The following is a 21,488-nucleotide window of genomic DNA, read 5'->3' as shown; positions in this document are numbered from 1 at the left end:
CAAGGCCGAACGATGACCTCTCACGTGCTTCCATAAAGTTCGTTTACCACGTGGAAAATGAAACGCGAATTTTTCGTTTCTAATAAAAGCTATTCTAATACATTAAAATCTAGAAAATCTTTATGTTTCGGTTGGTATTATGAATTTTCTTTGAAGTGAATGTTTTTATTTTTATTCTATATATTTTACTTTTATTTTTTAAAACTGCGCGTTGTTTTTAAATAATATAATTTATAACTGAAATCTATCCATGTTGCAACTTCAGGTTTCAATATAATAGGTATTTTAATCCAATAATACTGTTATAGATACTGTTACTTAACAGTTAATTGTGACTTTTTTATCAAGACAGGTGTGTATAAACAGCTTCTGTACTATCAGGCTTATCTCGACCGGCGAGATTTCTTCCGCGGCCGAACCCGTCGCATACCGTCAACGTAATTATCAAATACGTTCAATTTGTTTAGAAATTCCGTTCAGCTATTGATAGGGCTTAAAATATTTAAATTAATGGGACGCTTTTTGGGTAAAGTACAAAGGATATCTATAAGTCACATCGTAACGGTATCGAAAACGGCTTTCATTCATAGGCGAGATTATAAATAGAGATAAATAGGATTGTTTACATTGTATATAATATAATTCTACAAAATCAGTAGAAACTTACGTATATAAAAATTGTAGGATGCAAGGATTTGCAAGGATCAAGCTACTTTCATCCATGTAGATATTTGGTGGAACAGTTTTTCAAATTTCGACCACTTCGGATGCTTTATCAAGATGGCGTCGATTTCTTTTTTAATTCATTTTTTTTGGGTTTTTGGCACTGACAGCGGCGTACTTTGTAATAGACACAGTCTTATTTATTTTAATACCTCTACAATGGCGTCCATTGTTAATTTTTCTCGCTATTCAAATATTTTCCAGCCAACCGAGGCCTCGGTTTCGTCAGTCCACTTTCTCTATAATTATTGTTTACCTTTATCATTTTAATTCCGTCTTAAAGACGTCAAGTGCTGAGATAATATCGGAACTTATGGCTGTCATGGTTTCCATTTTGAGATTTAATATTAATTACGAGTGGCTCGGTTTATTTTGACATCTAATTTATTCTAGGTAGAGTTAAAACAGTTTATTATCTATTAAGTAGTTAACAGCCTGGCGCCATTTTAACATAAAAAATGGGTTGCACTCCGGAAGTGCCGGTAGAAAATGAAACAGCACGACAGACTATGCATTTTACCATGGGGCAAAAGAGACATGAATATTACTTAATCTCAAGTCTCAGCTGTTTCGCCTCGCTAGCGATCTACTCTGCTGTTACGAATTTTCGATCAAGTCATATTATTATGTTCTGACTCCTGACATTAACATTTTTAAACCATTCCATTACATTTCACGGAGCTAAAGAAATTTTCACTTCAAAAATAAAGCACAGACCTAGTGCAAATTCCTATGTTCCCGACCATAGATATAAAATTACATAGTTCACGTCAAGATGAGCAAATGACTAGTATCAAGCGTGATCGAGCTAATTAAAAAAAAGTTTAATGAGGCGGGAAAGTCAAGCTCAGGAAGTCACACGTCAACCGTGTGTGGTCCTCACTTGTTACGTTCATTGTTAATTTACCTGGATGATCCTAGATTGATCCTTATCTCATAGGTATTAAGGAAAAGAGCGGTTCGCGTGATAGACAACCATTAGTTAATCTGTGCAATTTTTTTTCAATTAGTACTTAGTAGGTAAGTATATTTATGTTATCTGCATTTTTCAATATAAGTAATCGAATAAAACAGTATTTTTTTTAATTCTCAAAATCAAGTCGATCTAATTGTCCCTATCCATACTAATATGTATGTGAAAGTTCGTCTGTCTGTTACCTCTTCACGACCAATTTGCCTCCAGGCTCCATAGCTTCAAAGTACTTACTACCAGAGAAGTTGATACCTAGGGAGAGTGGGGACCTACGTGATTTGATCGCATTATGTCAACCCAGCCGACAAATCACAATTAAGTATTAACATTAAATTGACATGATCCAACCAAATGACGTTGCATTGGTCTGTCAACTGCCTAGGAATCAATTTCCTCGATGGTACCTCCATACATTTCAGCGGTTTGGGCGTAAAGAAGTAGAAGACAGACAGACAGACACACTTTCGCATTTATAATATTAGTATGGAAGTATAGATCACTATTCACAAGAACTATAAGTAACAAGAGCACATCACTAGTCATTACAGACTATTAAGCACATCACTATTAGTAACACTCACATCACTAGTCATTATCTCTCAGCGGCGTATCGATATCGACAAATTGCACAATTCACAGCTCCCTAATAAGTATTAACACTAGTGATGGATCGGGTCGATAGGCGTGTAGGAGGTGCCTCATGTCGACATATTTGTGACTGTCCTGTTTTTTTGAGTATTGTATCATGGTGTTAGTCATTATCATTAGGTAGCCATGTTTTTTTGGATTGTCTAGTGACTAGTCACTAGTGTCTAGTTACTACGTCTGTTGTGTGTTTTTTATTGCAATTTTAGAAAAAACTGTCTTGGAATAATATTATGTAGTTTCATTTTCATTCTATAATTTAGAAATCAATCTCTGTTTTCAGCAGTCAACTATTAAGAATTTTATGTCAGTAAACAACTTTTTCGATTAAGTATCTGTTTCTTGACAAGTTTGTGCAAAATATTTGAAAAATTTACAATTAACATGTGCGTATTTATTTTATTCACAGTTTGTTTTACTTCATTTGTTGCCATGTCTTACCTATATATATTATATAGTCAAAGGCGCAGCAGAAAATTGTGTACAAATTTTGACATCTTTGATCTTATACATATAACTAGCTGTCCCGGCAAACGTTTCTTTGCCATATAAAGTGACTAAATATAGGTATGTCACCGTGGCAACGTCCATCGCTATCCCGTCGCACAAACAATGGTCGTCGTCAGTTTCGAGTTGTAATAATTTACTATTATTTATTCAACAAATGCACTTATAAATATAATAAGTACCCAGTAGCCGATTCTCAGACCCACTGAATATGCATATAAAATTTGGTTAAAATCAGTAAAGCCGTTTCGGCGGAGTACGCGGCCTAACATTGTGACACGATAATTTTATGTATAAGATATTTTAGTTTTGTAAATCATCTCGCCGTTTGCACCATCAGAGAAATTCATAGGCAGGTTGTGGATATGCGTTGTTAGGTTGGATCCAGTTTATTTTAGTGGCTATCTGTCGGCCAGGATTGACATTATCCGACCAAATTAGCTCCGCACTCCGCAATGTGCCTATGAAATATGAATCTATGACAGATCTAAACTGTCCGCATTTCTCGGCTACCGTGGTCACCGCGACCGCCCCGGGCGCGCACCATGCACAGAGATGCAACAATACGAGCTCATCATTCGTCATACCACTTCCTTGTTTACACACAAACATATTACATACAGACATTAGTTGCATGTGCATTTACAGGTGAATACAAATTGTTGGTAAAGTCTGAGTCTAAAGTATAAAATCCTTAATTCATTGCTATTATTATAAATGCGAAAGTTTGTCTGTCTCATCCTTTTTACGCCCAAACCGCTGAACCGATTTTGCTGGAAATCGGTACGGAGTCCCGGAAAAGAACATGGAAGACTTTGTATCCCTAAAAATGTACGTTACCCGCGCTATAAACGAATTTTGGCTCAGCGGAGTAGCGGGTGTCATTATCTTATATATATATAGTGTGTAACAAAAATAAGTGATAATACTTTAGGGTGTGTACGTGTACCTTGTAGAGAGTTCACTGTGAAAGTAGCAGCTCTGAAAGACGAATTTTTTTTTTCACTTTTGTATGGGCAAGGGCCCGAGCGTCACGAGTTTCCCCATACAAAAGTGAAAAATATTTTTGGTATTTCAGCGCTGCTACTTTCACAGTGACCTCTCTACAAAGAACACGTACACACCCTAAAGTATTATCACTTATTTTTGTTACACCCTGTATATATATATATATATATATATATATATATATATATATATATATATATATATATATATATATATATATATATATATATATATATATATGTATATATATACTTTATCGCAACTATAAAATGACATTGAACCTCGCAACGATCATAATGGCACAATTGTGGCGATAGTAGACTTCCTTATAGAGCCACCTATTGTATAACGGTAGCGTACAATATATTTATAACTCCTAAACGTCATCGCAACAATACGTACGATTTATTTTTACTAACTCCAGTGTAACAACTAAATTTACTTTGCTAGTCAAATATAGGCTGTATACCGTTGTAATAGAGTTGAATTTGAGGTCGCAGAAGTCGCGATTATTTCAAACTGTAGTACCGATTTGCAACGTCAAATTTAACTGTTTCGGTTAAGTATTGTATGGTTAAACTCGGTTTAAGGCTATTGTTGCGTTTATTTCATTCAAAATGAAGTATTCCGTGGATTATATCTGGCTAAACTGAGAATGAAAAGAAAGATAAACCTACTTAATCTATATATATAAAACTCAAAGGTGACTGACTGACTGATCGACATAGTGATCTATCAACGCACAGCCCAAACCACTGGACGGATCGGGCTGAAATTTGGCATGCAGGTAGATGTTATGACGTACCTAGGCATCCGCTAAGAAAGGATTTTGATAAATTCCAACCCCAAGGGGTTCAAATAGAGTTACTTTGTATATAATAATACTTCTTAATGCAAGCGAAGCCGCGGGCAAAAGCTCGTAATTATATAATACTCGACGACGTCCGCAACTCCGTTGCGCCAAAATTCGTTTATCGCGTGGGAACGGTACATTTTTCCGGGATAAAAAGTATCCTATGTCCTTTCCCGGGACTCAAAGTATCTCCATACCAAATTTCAGCGAAATCGGTTCAGTGGTTTGGGTGTGAGGAGGTAACTGACCGACAGACAGATAGGCAGACAGACACAATTTCGCGTTTATAATATTATCATGAAATTATGGATAATGAAACTCGTGGACACGTGACCTGATCGAAAATCAGTGAGACTGTAGGAAGTACCCTCCTCCTCCCTATACTCCTCTCAGTACTCCTGGAGTGCAATCCATCGTTTTTGTGATTGCTGAGCCTATTTTGATGTTTCTTATTTGTTGCAGCGATACTTCAGCGTGCGACGCACACGGTCGGCGTCCTGAAGATCCAGGGGGTGTTCACCTGCCTCTACCTGTGCATGGATGCCTGCGGGTTCCAGTACGCACATGTAAGTACACCCTTATTTATATTAAATAAGGGTGGGTTGCACCAACTTACTATAACTGTAACTTTAACTGCAACGCAAAATGTCAAGTCTTTGGTTAAAGTCAATAATGGACGCCATATTTAACGATATCCATAATCGTTCAATCTTATATTAACCTATCGAAAAACCTGTGAAAACGATTACTATTGTAACCACGGAATAAAAATTGTAACTATGGCTCACAGTGTTGTTATAACAAATATTTTCCTGTAGATTTTTACGGATAATTCATTTTTTATACTCTCAACCCCGTTAACTGTAGCTTTACAAAAAAATAAACGCAACAGACATCTGTGAAATTCTGTGGTCAAAGTTAAGTTAACCTTAACTATAACCATAACTTTGATCATAACTGCTATAACCACGCCTCTGGTGCAACCCACCCTAAGCGACACAAGGCGTAGTTTACAAAAGTGTGATCCATAAAACCAGGACGCATGTTATAAAGACTGTCAAGGTACAGTTCAACGAGGCAAGCGATCGCGACCGACAATAACTAAAGGTTAGGCTTAATTTTCTACCGACATTGGTCTAGCGACCCATGCCGCGGTTCTTTGTAGTGGCGTAGAGCAATATGTAACCTTTAGCCTCGTTCATAAAGTGGCATTTTATTTGAATTTCTGGCGGTCGCTTGCTGCGCGGATCGGAAAGCTACCATAAGCGAAACTATACCAACTATACGCTGCATCGGAGCGGCACGCAACACTTCAAGTTCCATAGCAGTTAGCACTGACGTTTTGTGTCGTGTAGCGTCGCTGCCGCGTAGTGCGGTTTAGCTCATACGATTTCATAAAAAGAATCTGCCCGTGACGTGTCGCGTTGCGTCGCTGCAGAGTCAACTGTCGCCTGCGATCTCACCTGTACAAAAATATCTTAGTGAGGTGAAAGTTGAAACACTGATATCGATACTCTAGTTCATGTCAATTTATTTTACTGTAAACTTAAATATAAACAAGCTATAGACTACCCTATTTTGTACTGTAAACTTCGGAATTGCAATGTGAAGAGGCGTAGAACAAATTATGTTCGGCTGTAGAGACTTTTTTTTTAATTAACCGTCTCAAATTTAAAAAGGCAGTCAAAAACTGCTTGCGGTAAGTCTGCCTATTGGTTTGCAGTAAATATATCAGTTTGGCTCAAATGCAACCCCTGAGAACTGACCTTACTATGAACTTTTAAACTTTCGCGTTGCATTATAATTTGAAACTTACTATTCGGGACTTAACGCGACCCATTCGACTTTTGTATGTAGTAGCATTACTACTAGAATAAGTCGCGTTAAGTCCTGAATAATAAGTTTCAAACTGACCTTACTTTTTTTATGAAATAAGGGGGCAAACGAGCAAACGGGTCACCTGATGTAAAGCAACTTCCGTCGCCCTTGGACACTCACAGTATCAGAAGAGCTGCAGGTGCGTAGCCAGCCTTTTAAGAGGGAATAGGGTAATAGGGGAGGGTAGGGAAGGGCTAAGGGATTGGGCCTCCGGTAAACTCACTCACTCACAGAAAACCTCGCGCTGTTTCACGCCGGTCACCACGTTCTCACGTGGTATTTCTCCGGTCAAGCCGGCCCATTAGTGCCGAAGCATGGCTCTCCCACGTCTGCAACTGCCGCACTAAATGGTGATAAAATTTAAATTTGATGAAGAGTTTGACAGTTCATGTATGGGGCTTATGTCAAAATGTTAATTTAATTACAGTTATGTTATTAATATTCGTCTCTGAGTGCGGGGGTGAAATACCATGCATGCATGCATGGGGCTACATTTATTGACTTTAAAGCAAATTTGCGTTGTAATGAGTTAATGACGTAATCAAAAGTGCAATATCCATAAAACGAGGACGCATGTTATAACGACTGTAAGATACCCTTTTAAGTATCCACTTATGCAGAACCAGGTATTAAGACATAAAAATTTGCATCTCAACTTCGGTGGGCCAATATTCGGGAATTTTTACGATGTTTTAATTAGGGTGGCACTGTTTTTTACGATCTCGATAATATTTTTACGACGTTCGAGTAACGTGGAACTCGTTTCTAATATCCAACTAGTTACTGCGCATAATTGGATGATATCGTCAAGAATAAGAGCTTGTAATTATTTTTAGGGTTCCATGCGCAAATAGTAAAAAATAGACTTCGCTATCTGGCCGTCTGTCTGTCTGTCGCGGCAAATTTTATTCGCGACAGCTAGATTATTGTTCACAAATTATTATTATTGATTGCGGTTGCCGTTATAATAACAAAATATACTAAAATAAAAATAAAATAATTATACTTACATATTCTCGCGACCTTTTTTCTTCTTTTTTGATATCAATGATTTTTCTGTCATGCGGGTTTTTCTTGTCATGCGGATGTTACCCTCGTGCGGATCTGGTCCGCGTGCGGGTAACAACATGCTCCTGGCCCCGCTCGTGTTGACCAGGAAAAACGTCTAAGGCCCAATTCAGACCGCAACGTGCCGCAACGCGACGCGTAGATGCATTTCTAAATTTGTATGAATTTGACAGATTTGCGAGACGTCACACGCAATTGTAAATAATCTGTCAAATTTAGAAATGCATCTACGCGTCGCGTATGCCCACACGGTGCGTTGCGTCAGCGATGCGTCATTTTTGTACTGAATTGACAAATTTCAATAGCGTTGGACGTTTTGCAAATCTGTCAAAACCATACACATTTAGAAATGCATCAACGACGCTACGCACCGTGTGGACTGGCCGTAACGCGTTGCGGTTTGATTTAACCCTATGAAATGATAGGATAGGTCAAAGGACAACTTGAATGCGGACCGCGCGCGGGCAGTGACACGCGTGACAGAAAAAACGCGCTAAATGCTACGGAACCCTTCGTGCGTGAGTTCGGCTCGTACTTGGCGATTTAATTTTTATACGTCGGTATAAAATGTTTATTCTAATTCAGTTTATAGGAAAATAACGTTCATTCATACTGTTTTTATTGGATCTTACAAACGAATTCTCTTAGTTTCATTGTAATAAAATTGTTATAGAAACATTACCTAGTTAACTTTGTTTTAAATAAATAGCTTAATTTTACGATATAGCTTTATCTTAAAATAAATCAGTTCTCATAATATTATACTTTCTTTTGAGCAAACAAATTCTTTAAATGCTCTAAAACTTTTATCGCTACTAGTTATATTCTGCCGTAAAAAGTACAAAAACAAAGCTAGGTTTCTGATATTCGCAACCCTTATTCGCATCGTATCGATATGATAAAATATCGATTATTATTATTGTAATCGACTAGGTAACCCTGTGAACTACATATCACTTCCGTCCTAAAACATTTCATGGACTTTCGCGAATATTTTAAGACTAAAATGAATCAAATCGGTTCACCGTCGAGTTTTAGCTATCTTACTAAAAAAAATTGATATTCAATATTCATTTGGTATTCTTAGATAGATATTGACATCACTATTTCAAGACTAAAATGAGCCAAATCGGTTCACCGTCGAGTTTTAGCTAGAATATCACAATTTAGATATCGATGTTCTTAGATAGTTATCGATATTCCTAGATAGATATCGATGTTGCGGTAGGTTCTATCGTACCTGCAACTCTGCCTTAAGCGATGAGTAGAGCACCATGGGGTTTTAGTGGGTACACTACAGGAGTCCCACATACCCCGGCCAATATCCCCAATTTGCCGGGGATGCGTACAGCATTTCCCCATGATAAAAAAAAAGATATATATCGATATTTTTAAATAGATATCGATATTCCCATCACTATCGGTAGCCTGCTCAATAGCAATCAACGTGACAGCGCGACAGCGTCCTGTCGTAAACACGGTCGTAACACATCGCATGTACAACACTAGCATAATGAGGAGATCGCACGAAATCGATGTTCTACTACATTACTATTAGCCTTAGCACGGCCACCAGTAGAAATGCGAAAGTATGGACAAACTGCGCACATAAACTAAAGGTGCCGTTCCGATCTTTACCGCGGCCAATCGCGATCGACAAAAATTCAATTAAAATGCCACTTTATGACAGACTATAGTATATGTCATAGAGTAGGATATTATTTTAATTTTTAGGACTATAGTCTGTCATAAAGTGGCATTTTAATTGAATTTTTGGGAACGAAAAAGATCGGAACGCTACCTTAAGTTTATCTCCACAGTTTGTCCATACTTTCGCATTTCTACTTGTGGCCGTGCTAAGGCTATATGTGGTGCAATCAAAAGATCCAAATATCAAACAGTTCTTTCCCATATCTGATCTATATTTGTGCCAAATTACAGAAAAATCAGTCCAGTACTTCGCGAGATTAATGCATCCAAATAAACCAAACTTTTCAGCCCATAGTCATTTTTCAGTGCTGCTACTTTCATAGTAAACTCTAGGGATGCCACGAATAGTGGATTGGCCGAATACCGAATAGTTGCCGAATATTCGTGACATCTTTAGTAAACTCTACATACGTAATTACCTCTACATAATCACACATACATCTTCACAGTAAACAACCGAATAGTTGCCGAATATTCGTGACATCTTTAGTAAACTCTACATACGTAATTACCTCTACATAATCACACATACATCTTCACAGTAAACAACCGAATAGTTGCCGAATATTCGTGACATCTTTAGTAAACTCTACATACGTAATTACCTCTACATAATCACACATACATCTTCACAGTAAACAACCGAATAGTTGCCGAATATTCGTGACATCTTTAGTAAACTCTACATACGTAATTACCTCTACATAATCACACATACATCTTCACAGTAAACAACCGAATAGTTGCCGAATATTCGTGACATCTTTAGTAAACTCTACATACGTAACCACCTCTACATAATCACACATACATCTTCACAGTAAACAACCAAATAGTTGCCGAATATTCGTGACATCTTTAGTAAACTCTACATACGTAACCACCTCTACATAATCACACATACATCTTCACAGTAAACAACCGAATAGTTGCCGAATATTCGTGACATCTTTAGTAAACTCTACATACGTAACCACCTCTACATAATCACACATACATCTTCACAGCAAAACAACCCTAAGGCCTAAAGTATTACCATTTATGCATGTCAACGGATCTCTACTAAAGCGCTTATTCCACTTGTCCTATTTACGAAGTCCTAGCTAGGATCCTAAAAAAATTATTCAAGTGGAATAACATTTAGAAAGCTAGGATCCTAGCTAGGATCCTAAATCGGTAAAAGATGTGGCTCCTGAATGACTAAATCAGTGTTGCCAGATGGTTTCATCCTTTTATCTGTAGTGGGAACTGCTAAATCTGTATTAAAGTCAATTTATATTATGTTATAAGATCTGGAATCCATTCGTAGGTAATTTCTTAAGTCTGCTGGTTCCAAGTAGTTCAGAAAGTTCATAATTCATAATTTTTTGTGGAGCAAAAATTCTGTCAACCATCTTTTTCGCCTTTTATTTATTTTTATTTTCATAGAGCCAACAACTAAGCCTGTGAGAAGACCAATTTTTTGTTGCTTTGATAGAACTGGAGCCATTAAGAAGACGTCTGACCAAAATGACAACTGATTTAGTCACTAAATTAGGACAAGTGGAATAAGAAGCTTCTAATTAGTCTCCTATGTAGGATCCTAGCTAGGACTTCTAAATAGGACTAGTGGAATAAGCGCTTTAAACGAGTGCACCCTATGTGTTCGTACAATATTATTATGTCAGCACAATTAGTAAGATGTTATCTGAACCGAATTCCCGGTTTTACGAGTGTCATAACGCCCAGTAATAAAAGTAATGTCATGACATCCCGACATCTAGTGGTATAATTTTTATTGTCACAATGCTAGTTAACTACCATAGATGTACCCGCGATATAAACTTTATTACTATTACTAGTAGTCGTTTTACTACAGAAGGAGGACATAGGCTGTATATCCTGTAAAAATTTATGGTTACTTTTTTTATGAAATAAGGAGGCTAATGAGCAAACGGGTCACCTGATGGAAAGCAACTTCCGTCGCTCATGAACACTCGCAGCATCAGAAGAGCTGCAGGTGCGTTGCCAGCCTTTTAAGAGGGAATAGGGTAATAGGGGAGGGTAGGGAAGGGAAGTTAATAGGGGAGGGTAAGGAAGGGAATAGGATAGAGGATCGGGCCTCCGGTAAACTCACACACTCGGTTTTCTGTGAACACGTGGTATTTCTCCGGTCGAGCCGGCCTATTCGTGCCGAAGCATGGCTCTCCCACGTGTAAACTTGTACGTTTTGCGTTACTGCAGGATTATTATATTGTTAACTAGATGACCCGGTGAAATTCGTATCACTTCTCTCCTTGCTTGCTTACAATGCTCTAGCGAGTGGCCTGGGTTAGACTTTTGGTTAGCACACGAGAGGGTGCAGGACGTAGGTTCGATCCCATTGAGATATTTTCAGACCTCAAGTACTGGCGCTCGTACGGCGAAACGAAAACACCAGCACAAGGTTAGTCCCAGACCTATTGACCTGTTCAATCCTCTGAAGTCTGGACTAGGCCGACTACGTTGCGAGAATGCCGTAGGTTCTTAGAGTTTCAGAGTGAAGTAGCCACCTTCAAAATATACTGTAGGGCCTGGGACAAGAATGTCCAAATGATTATCCAACTTTGGACAGCCATGCGGACATTCTTGTCCCAGGCACTGAGTATATCTTAAAGAGCTTCGCTCTGACCTAAAATCTATTCAAACATTATAAACGCGAAAGTTTGACTGTCCGTCTGTTACGACTTGACGGCCAAATCGCAGAAGCAGTTTTGCTGAAATTTAGTATGGAGATACTTTCGAGTCCTGGCAAAGGACAAATGATACTTTTTATCCCGGAAAATGTACGGTTCCCGCGCGATAAACGAGTTATGGCGCAATGGAGTGCAGGCGTCATCCAGTACTGTATAAATCGTCCACAGCGGATGCATTGGCATTCTTTATGTCTTGGTAATCTGTCGTCTGGGCTTGACATAACCGAATTACGGAGTTCTGCCATCAGCCTATGAATTTTATCTGACTCTACAATACTCAGAGAAAGTTGTAGCTGCGACGATCCATCAGAGTCCTGAGACAATCGCCTGATAAATAGCTGGTATTGTTCACAGTTCACACGGATAACAGCGGACGGACGGATTCACCTTATTGGAAGATACCCAAACATTTTATGATTATTAATTCTTCTTAAAACTTCAATTTAATAATGGAGGGTAGATGGAGGAGAACTATCTTATACGGGGGATATTTGAAAAAGTGTCCAGCTGTACGCAGTAAATAACAGTTGAAAAATCCTCCAAGAGTGGCGCTAGCTGCAGCAAGGGGTATGGAATGAATGTAGCCGTTGGTGACAAAATATAAATTGAATTACTGAGTTAATATCACTATATTTTTTAAAAAATATAACCTAAAATAGCTGAAATAAAGGCTGCTAAATGATTTAAAATTTACCCCGTTGCTACTGTAGTGCCACCCTAATTTAACGCATTTCAGCGGACACTTTTTACATACAGAGATAGTTCTCCTCCATCTACACTCCATAAAAATGAAGAGTTTGACAGATACTCTATGAGTCAAAATATTCATTTAATTGCAGTTTAGTACAGTCTGTCAAGAAAGTGAAGAAATTAAAAAAGTGGCTACATCGTAGTGTCATCCCTTTCAAATCAATCTAAGAAAAAAGGGATGACACTATGATGTTGCCACTTTTTAATTTCTTCGCTTTTTTGACAGACTGTAATTTATATTCGTCTCTTACTGCGGCAATTAGTAGCATAAACAGAAATAATGAAATAACTATAGTTATTTCTTGCAGAAATATAAATATGAAGAGCGATTCGTCTGGACTTGACAGAATCCGACAAAATTAAAAAGATGATTCCATTTCTCTGATATCCATGTAAATCTGGGCTACCTCAACTATAGTTTGTGCGTTTTAAGATGATATGGGTGACAGTTTTCATGTTCCTTGCTACGGGTTTTTTTACAAGAAAACAAAAAAAAAATCAAAATGTTATAAATTATATTCCATCTACAAAAACAAATGTTTCCTATAATTGTAAATGAATAAAAATGAAAAAATGCTAAATGCTAACTTGTTAATAAAAATTTAAATATTAACTGTGAAATAGGAGTATAAAATTATTGTTACGAAAACATTTGAAAAATGTCAGATGCATGAAACGGAACTTATGTCAATAGAGATTGACTCTGTTGAATCGAAATCAAATCGATAAAAAAGGGCGGCCATCTTAAATCGCCGGCACCACTGAAATGTCAGTACGAAATCGATAATTTCGATTGCAATTCCTTTACTAAGTGATTCGATATTTTTAAACTATCGATTAATTTTTGTTAGGTAACTTCCCTACTATTGTCAATTATACTGTGTCACGCATATCATCATAAAACCCACAAACTATAAACAATCAATGTTTTTGAGCGCGTCTGTTGAAGTATATAACAATACATTAACACTGCTCCACTTATCAAATAAAGTGAAAAATGGTTGACACTGACTTCCCCGTGACAGATTATTGATATAAAGATTTGGTGTAGCTCAAGCTATAATATCGACTATCATATAACTTAAATCTTCTAACTTGCACGCGACTGAGGCAGAAATAGAAAATAGAAAACGTTTATTTGCACAAGAAAATATACGTAGATTTGTCACAATAAAAGAGAACAGTTTAAAGTGTTTTCGAGGCTGACGAGTGATGAGTGATGACATAAATTATCTTCCTCTTCCAAAAATCAACACTTTCCTTTGTCAAAAATTACCTCAAGTAAAACGAATTCTGAAACAACTGCAAAAGTGTAACCTCTTACCGCTCAAACTGCTTAAACGATTTGGATAGAATTTGTTATGACGATATTTATTCAATCGTAGAAAGGACAAAATAAGATTTTACTTTTATATCTTGGAAAAAAATCGTTTTTTCACGCAATTAACGTATCAAAGTTGCGTACTAGTTCTGGTATAAAGATTCAAGGCTATCTGGTACAAGCTTCACTAAAGTTATATATAAATGTATGTGTGTTACCTTATATCTCAGTAACACCATATTTTGTTAAGTATAGCAACAAAGTTGTAAAAACAATATTTAATAAAAGTTGCGAACTACATCTGGTATAAAGATATTATAGCTTTGCTATGTCTGTGTGTTACCTTATATCTCTGTAACACCATTAAAGGAGGCGCTAGATAAAACCACCACCATTTGTCAGCAGTCGATTCATTAGAGGTCCATAGACAACGATTACTCAATAGAGTCTACGGCATAGACAATTCGTCATAGTGGCATAGACAATACAATTGTTAAAGCGTTTCAAATTAAAAATGGAACAGGTTCTGTACGCGGTCAGGGAAATTGTGAAATTAAAAAAGTAAAAGGAAGAAAAGCAACGCCCGCAACTCCGTTGCGCCAAAATTCGTGTATCGCGCGGGAACATACATATTTTTTCGGGACGAAAAGTATTCTATGGCCTTTCCCGAGACTCAAATTATCTTCATACCAAATTTCAGAAAAATTGGTTTGGACGTGAAGAAGGAACAGACAGTCAGACACAGTTTCGCATTTATAATATTAGTATGGACAGAACGCCTCCGTGGTCTAGTGGTACAGAGCGCGGCTCTTGACTCGGAGGTTGTGGGTTCGATTCCCGCGTTGGAAATATGTTATTTCCAAGTTTGGTTAGGACAATGCAGGCTGATCACCTGATTGTCTGACAAGTAAGATGATCCATGCGTCGGATGGGCATGTAAAAAGTCGGTCCTGCGCCTGATCTCTCGCCAGTCGTGTCGGTCTTCCGTCCCACTGGGTTATGAGAGTAAAGGAATAGAGAGTGCTCTTGTGTACTGCGTACACACTTGGGCACTATAAAATTACTCCTGCGTAGCTGGCCTGGTTTCAATAAAACCGGCCACCGTCACCGAAATCGGTGTGGGAGCTATTATTATTATTATTATTAGTAAGGACAATTACATTTCACATCAGAACTGATTAAGAAGAACTTCGGTATGGACTATGGAAACACTTTGAGTGGGTATTATAAGACACACTAAAACTACATATTTTAGTAAAAAATGGAGCTTTCCTCACGATAAACGGATTTATACTTGAACGTGCGTTGTAATAATATTGAGGTTCTAAGTCCTATTTCGAATAGGATTACCTAAAAACATACTTTAAATACCAGGCAGGATTAGCATGAAATTATGAACCTGATTCCTAGTATGGTCAGGCTATTCAGACTTGACTTAGTGCTTTTAAAGGTTAGTGCTTTTCCCGCAATGAATAAGGAAGAACTACTGCGTTCTCACAACAATGTGTCTAGGTATGTGTGAAAAGGCAGTATAAATGAAATGTAGCTGAGTAGAAAACATTTATGTACTTTACAAATATTCAACACAACATCTCTAGACAAAGATTTTTAAGAATAATTAGTAAAGATTGATCACGCTATAACAAAAGCAAAACCACAGACAAATTATACACTTTTTCTCACATAACAAATAGCAGCGCTACCAAAGTAGATTAAACTAAAACCCCTTCAAAAACAAACGGTCGTAGATAATTTGTAGAAGAGGATTAATAGTCGAACGGCATTGACAATGCGGCGAGAAAAATAAAAAAAACTAAACGTCACAGGCGCCGCGCGACAAAAACTCCCGCCAAAAAAAGTGTAAAACTTTGAACAAAATAGACATAATTTATGTTTGAATTTGGAATTAACAGCATTGTCTGGTTTCGCTGTAATTTTTATTTACGATTGTTTACCCTATTTTATGTTTTAATATGGTCAATTTATGGACATTCCAATTTCGAATTCGACCCTTTTTGGTGTTTAAATTTATGACCCCAATGTTTATAAAATTGCCCCTTTTATTAAAATGATATATGTTTTACTTAATGTGTATTCTTTACCGATGTGGTAGGTCATTTAAATTTGATTAAATATAATTTATAAATGCAGCAAAAAATGGTTACTGGATTTTAGAGACAGAAAACACCATGTTTGTGGTTTAGCAAAACAACTTTTATTCGTATTTAGTACTCCGCAACTCGCAAACCTTATTTTGTCATACACAATAATAAATCATATGTAATTTTAAATAAGTACTTTTTTTTATTAGCAAGCAATGATATTCTACTTATACAGATATGTTACATCTATACTATTTTCCGGCTTAAATCTCTTCGGAACAATTTTTAAATTCAAAATTCCAAACATTGACAAATTTGACAGATAAGTGGAACAAAAGATACGAAAAACCATTTAAGTATATAAAAGAGACAGTTTTATTTTTTTTACTTATTTGTACTATTATTGTAGATTACTTTGTAAAATTAACAAGGTATTCGACAATCAAGTGCAGCTAAACTATAGTTTACGATCGCCAGTGGCTTAATTTAAATTATTGACTCTAGTAATTGAGAGGTTTTGAATTAATAACCATATCCGATCCGCTTTTTATAAGCGACCTGCGGGGCTAAAATGGTCACATTGCAATTCCTCTCAATCAATTCAGCAAATGAATTGTGAAAACTGTCAAACTGACAAATGTCAAATCAGTACGAATTACTAGACATGAATTGCCAGCAGAGTTGCATTTTGCGATTTAAAAAAAAATAATCATATTATGATTCATATCATGATTCTCCAAAGCGACCATTTTAGCCCCGCAGGTCGCTTATAAAAAGCGGATCGGATACGCTTATTAATTCAAAACCTCTCAATTACTAGAGTCAATAATTTAAATTAAGCCACTGGCGATCGTAAACTATAGAAAAATATTATTTTACGACATAGATATAATATCCTAGATGTTTTATTTTCAAGATAATGAGACATATTATAAGCATGTCAAGAGAACGATATTTTAAAATGTACTTACTAAAATATTTTAGCATATAACTTTTTGTAAACTGTCAATTTTTTTTATAGAATGAGGGTTGTATGGAGCCATGTAGCCATCAGGTATATTGTGTCAATTGTCGTGTCAAAATCTGTCATATGTCACAAAATAGCTTCTATAGTCTGTCAAAAAAGTGAAGAAATTAAAAAGTGGCCCTTTCAAATCAATCTAAATAAAGAGGGATGACACTACGATGTTGCCACTTTTTAATTTCTTCACTTTTTTGACAGACTTTACATGTATACATTTGACACGATAGACCTGACGGCTACATTATATTATAGCGCCATACAACCATCATTTTGCGAAACGTTTATCTAACCCAAAAATCGAAACAGGGGCTACTAGCACATACTTACAGTAAATAATCCGATCAAAACCCGACATTTTGCACACGTCATATCAGAATATTGACAGAAACGTTGTCAAACATCGAACAAAACTTCGGGCCATAAAGTTAATATACCTAGCGGAATAGAGCAACAATCTCGAGCTGTCAAACGTAACCAAAATTGGTTTTCATCTGTGTGAAAAATATGTGTACGTATACACTTACACAAGCATGATTGAACATGAATTATATGAGATTAAATTGTCAACGTGCGCCACGTGCCGACTGGACGTCAAAAACAGAGTGCTGCTGTCATGTATCACACGTCTCCTTTTACCACGCAGTGTTACTGATAGTGACATCTCTCTTGCTCAGGCCTTTGTTTCTCTATTCCGCTAGGTATATTAACTTTATGCTTCGGGCGTTCACTGGTGCTTAAACATTGCAGTAACATTCATAGAACATCTAGATTTTAACATCGACGTAACAAACTATGTGGCGTACATATCGACAATCTTATTTTTTATGTGTCTCCATTGTTGAAAGAATTTATATTTTAGTAAAGGGGCCGAATCTTGTCCATAGATTAAGAGATTATTAGTGATGATTAATTATATCAGATTATTATGTTATTGACTTGTATAAGTAGAGGCATGCCGCATGCTCCTAGATTCCGTGTAAGTTAATTTTCTACTAACCTATACTTAAAAATATTTACACCGCGGAATAATTGCACAAGGGTAGGAAGGAAGGCATACAAAGACAATATACTTACATGAATTATTCGCTGAGTAGGTATACTAATCATTATTATTAAGGAGGTAATAAAGCATTTTTATTTACTAAGCTTAAGTCGGTTTTCCCGCCAATATTAGTATTGGCGGGAAAATCGGCTTTAGGCTTCAGTCTCGAAATTAGCGGGCAGCGGGGCGGGAGCGGCGGCGGCGCGTGACAATGTAATAGATTTAGGTGTACACATAACTGCGGTCTGCCAATTCGCATCGCAAATATCTGCGACAAAATTTTTACTAATATTATAAATGCGAAAGTGTGTCTGTCTGTCTGTTACCTCTTCACGCTCAAACCGCTGAACCGATTTTGCTGAAATTTCGTATGGAGATACTTTGAGTCCCGGGAAAGGACATAGGATACTTTTTATTCCGGAAAAATGTACGGTTCCCGCGCGATAAACGAGTTTTGGCGCAACGGAGTTGCGTGCTTCATCTAGTTCATAATAAAACCGCTTCCGCCCCGTTGCCCGCTGGTTTCGAGGCTGAAGCCTTCTTCATGCATGCACGACAGAAAATAGGCTCTTTTAACATCTTTCATAGTACTAGGTCATGTAGACTTATATTATATAAGTCTATGATTGTTTATTCCGTTTTTACACTGCTCTTTTCAGAATGAATACACTACATTTCAAACAATTTTATAATTCATTCTGTGTAGCTTATGCGTTCGAGAATTGCAAGCAGAAAATCGTGAACAATAAAAAAAATAGGAACGATTAGAAAATATGATAAACAATGCCTCCAATAAATATAAAAAAAATTGTCTTAACTTTTTTATCGATAACCAGGTCCGAATTGACAGGTGTATTTTTTAAATTTAGAACAGTGAATAGTGATGTTCCACTTCCTGGATGATATCGATAAAACAAATGCGTGTGGAGGCAACACTCGATCATGTAAATTGGCTAAAAGATAACTTGCCGCGATATACAGCGTCTGGTACCATTACTATTATAATAGAAAACAGGACGGCATTTGGTACCACGATAGTAGGAAATAGTCCTTGGAAATAGTCTATTATGGAACTACTGTTATTGAATGCGCTGTAGGCTATAGGCCCTAAAACCTAAATTGTACCACGCGGCTAAAGGTATGTAACCCGTAACCCGATGTTTGTTACGCTCAAATATTATTTATTTACTGTGACGTATTATAAACACGAAAGTGTGCCTTTCTAACGATTTAATACCTCGATCGTAAGAATAGCAGACACAATAGATTTTCAATTGTTATATATACTTTGAGAGACAGAAAAGGAAACAGTAAGTTTGTATGGTATTTTTTGCGGATATGTTCCAATGTAGGTAATAAACGAATTTGGGCTCGCAAGCGACGAGCGTCATCTAGTTAATGTTTTGGACTTTTAACTAGAGTGTTTTAAGGGTGAGATTTCGTAAACAATCCTTATCGAAACAATGAAAACACCATAAATATAATTTCAAACTATAAAATATTATAGGCTGTAATTTTACAATGTTGAACCGTCACTATCAGAGTAAAATCGGAATAAAAAGTGTTGATCACATAAAAGGAAGACAATTATATAGATTACGCGCGTCCCATAAAAGGATGCTATTGCTTAAATTATAGTAAAAACAGTGAATAATATCACCTTTACGATACGAACATGATATCCACATTTTAAATTCCTATAAAGCTGATGTAGTGACAGTCGTAGGGAGTCATAAAATTTTATTTCTCTATTCTAATGTATTTACACCCCTTAAAATTGTAGATAGCATAAGATAGGCGTCTTGAATCATTAAAAATCTAAAAAGGATGTTTTGAAGTATATATAATGTGACAGTGCAAGTAAACAAAAGAAAAATTGTACAGTTTATATAATATTGTAATACTAGAAGGTTTTAACAAAAAATGGGCAATTCTCTCATTTTCCCCTGTAATTTGAACAAGCGTTGTAACTTAAAATCCACGATTTTTTATTTCACAAAATCATTATTTCGGTCTTAAAGCCTCCATCTATGCAAAAAAATGACAATTTTTAAATTGTTAGTTAACCACTTCATCCACTTACGTTTTTCATTACGAAACCGGAAACCAACACTTCAATAGACAATGAATAAAATCTCTGCCAGGATATCAGGCTAGCATAATGATGATGATTATGATAAGAAAATAAAGTATCAAAATCCAAATAACAGTCGTGATGAAAACATTAAAAACTAATAACTCCCAACGGTCAAAATTAAGTTATTAGTTTACGAAGGCTAAACAAAAACATAATGATGTGTCTGAAAACAAAATTATATGTTTGTTGAGGCGTTATAAAACCTAGGTTTAACTAACGTATTATTAAGCTTATAAACAGCCAATAAAAGGTGCCAAGCGCGTGTTTTTAACTTTTAATTTTATTGTATTTTAGATAAGTATTATGCTTATTTAGTTTTTTCACCTTTTTCATTTTACTTTTTTGGTACAAAAACATACTTAATTAATTTATATACTTATCTAAGTTGTTTATATTTTTAACGTTTTTTTTTTCATTATTACCAATTTTAATAATCTTGTCTGCCATGATAATATTATATTTAACTATGTAATTCACACTTTTCTCTCGTTGGACTTGTGCAATGCTATCTACAAAATATTAAACTCAACATAGTTGACTCAATATAAGGTATCAATGGTAAAGATAACACATTTCATTTATCATCGGACAAAACAAAATCATTCCTCGATTTGTACATCCATTTGATCTCATTAGCGAACCCCAAAAACTAAAGCGATGCATAATTCATTCGAGAACGGCAAAAAACTCGATAATGTGCCCGCAGTGCTTTTGTTAGATATCGATAAATAAACGTGTTTTGCACAACACTATTTTTTATACGAGATCATCTATGGATTTTTTTTTTTAATAATAACAAAACAAACTAGAGGACGCCCGCAACTCCGTTGTGCCAGAATTAGTTTATTGGGCGGGAACCGTACATTTTTTCCGGGATAAAAAGTATCCAATCGCCTATGTCCTTAGACACAAATAAAACACAATATTATTACGTGCACTTTTTCCAATATATTGGCCTATGTCTTTTCCTGGGAAATACTAAATTTTGGTAAAATCGGTTCAGCAGTTTGAGTGTGAAGAGGTAACATACAGA

At 36.3% G+C, this 21,488-nt stretch overlaps 1 protein-coding gene across 3 annotated transcripts in view; it reads left to right on the top strand.

Annotated features, from left to right (window-relative positions):
• The window catches only part of LOC121736009 (fibroblast growth factor 10), a 178,538-nt gene that overhangs the window by 138,929 nt on the left and 18,121 nt on the right, over nucleotides 1-21,488 (top strand). For all 3 annotated transcript variants that reach the window (XM_042127033.1, XM_042127031.1, XM_042127032.1), the window contains one exon: nucleotides 5,172-5,275. In XM_042127033.1, coding sequence (XP_041982967.1) covers nucleotides 5,172-5,275 — 104 coding nt within the window. The remainder of the gene's footprint in view (nucleotides 1-5,171; nucleotides 5,276-21,488) is intronic.

This window comes from Aricia agestis, chromosome 18 (genome assembly GCF_905147365.1).
Source record: "Aricia agestis chromosome 18, ilAriAges1.1, whole genome shotgun sequence".
Taxonomy (NCBI): Eukaryota; Metazoa; Arthropoda; class Insecta; order Lepidoptera; family Lycaenidae; genus Aricia; species Aricia agestis.
This window is presented reverse-complemented; position numbering and strand designations above follow the sequence as displayed.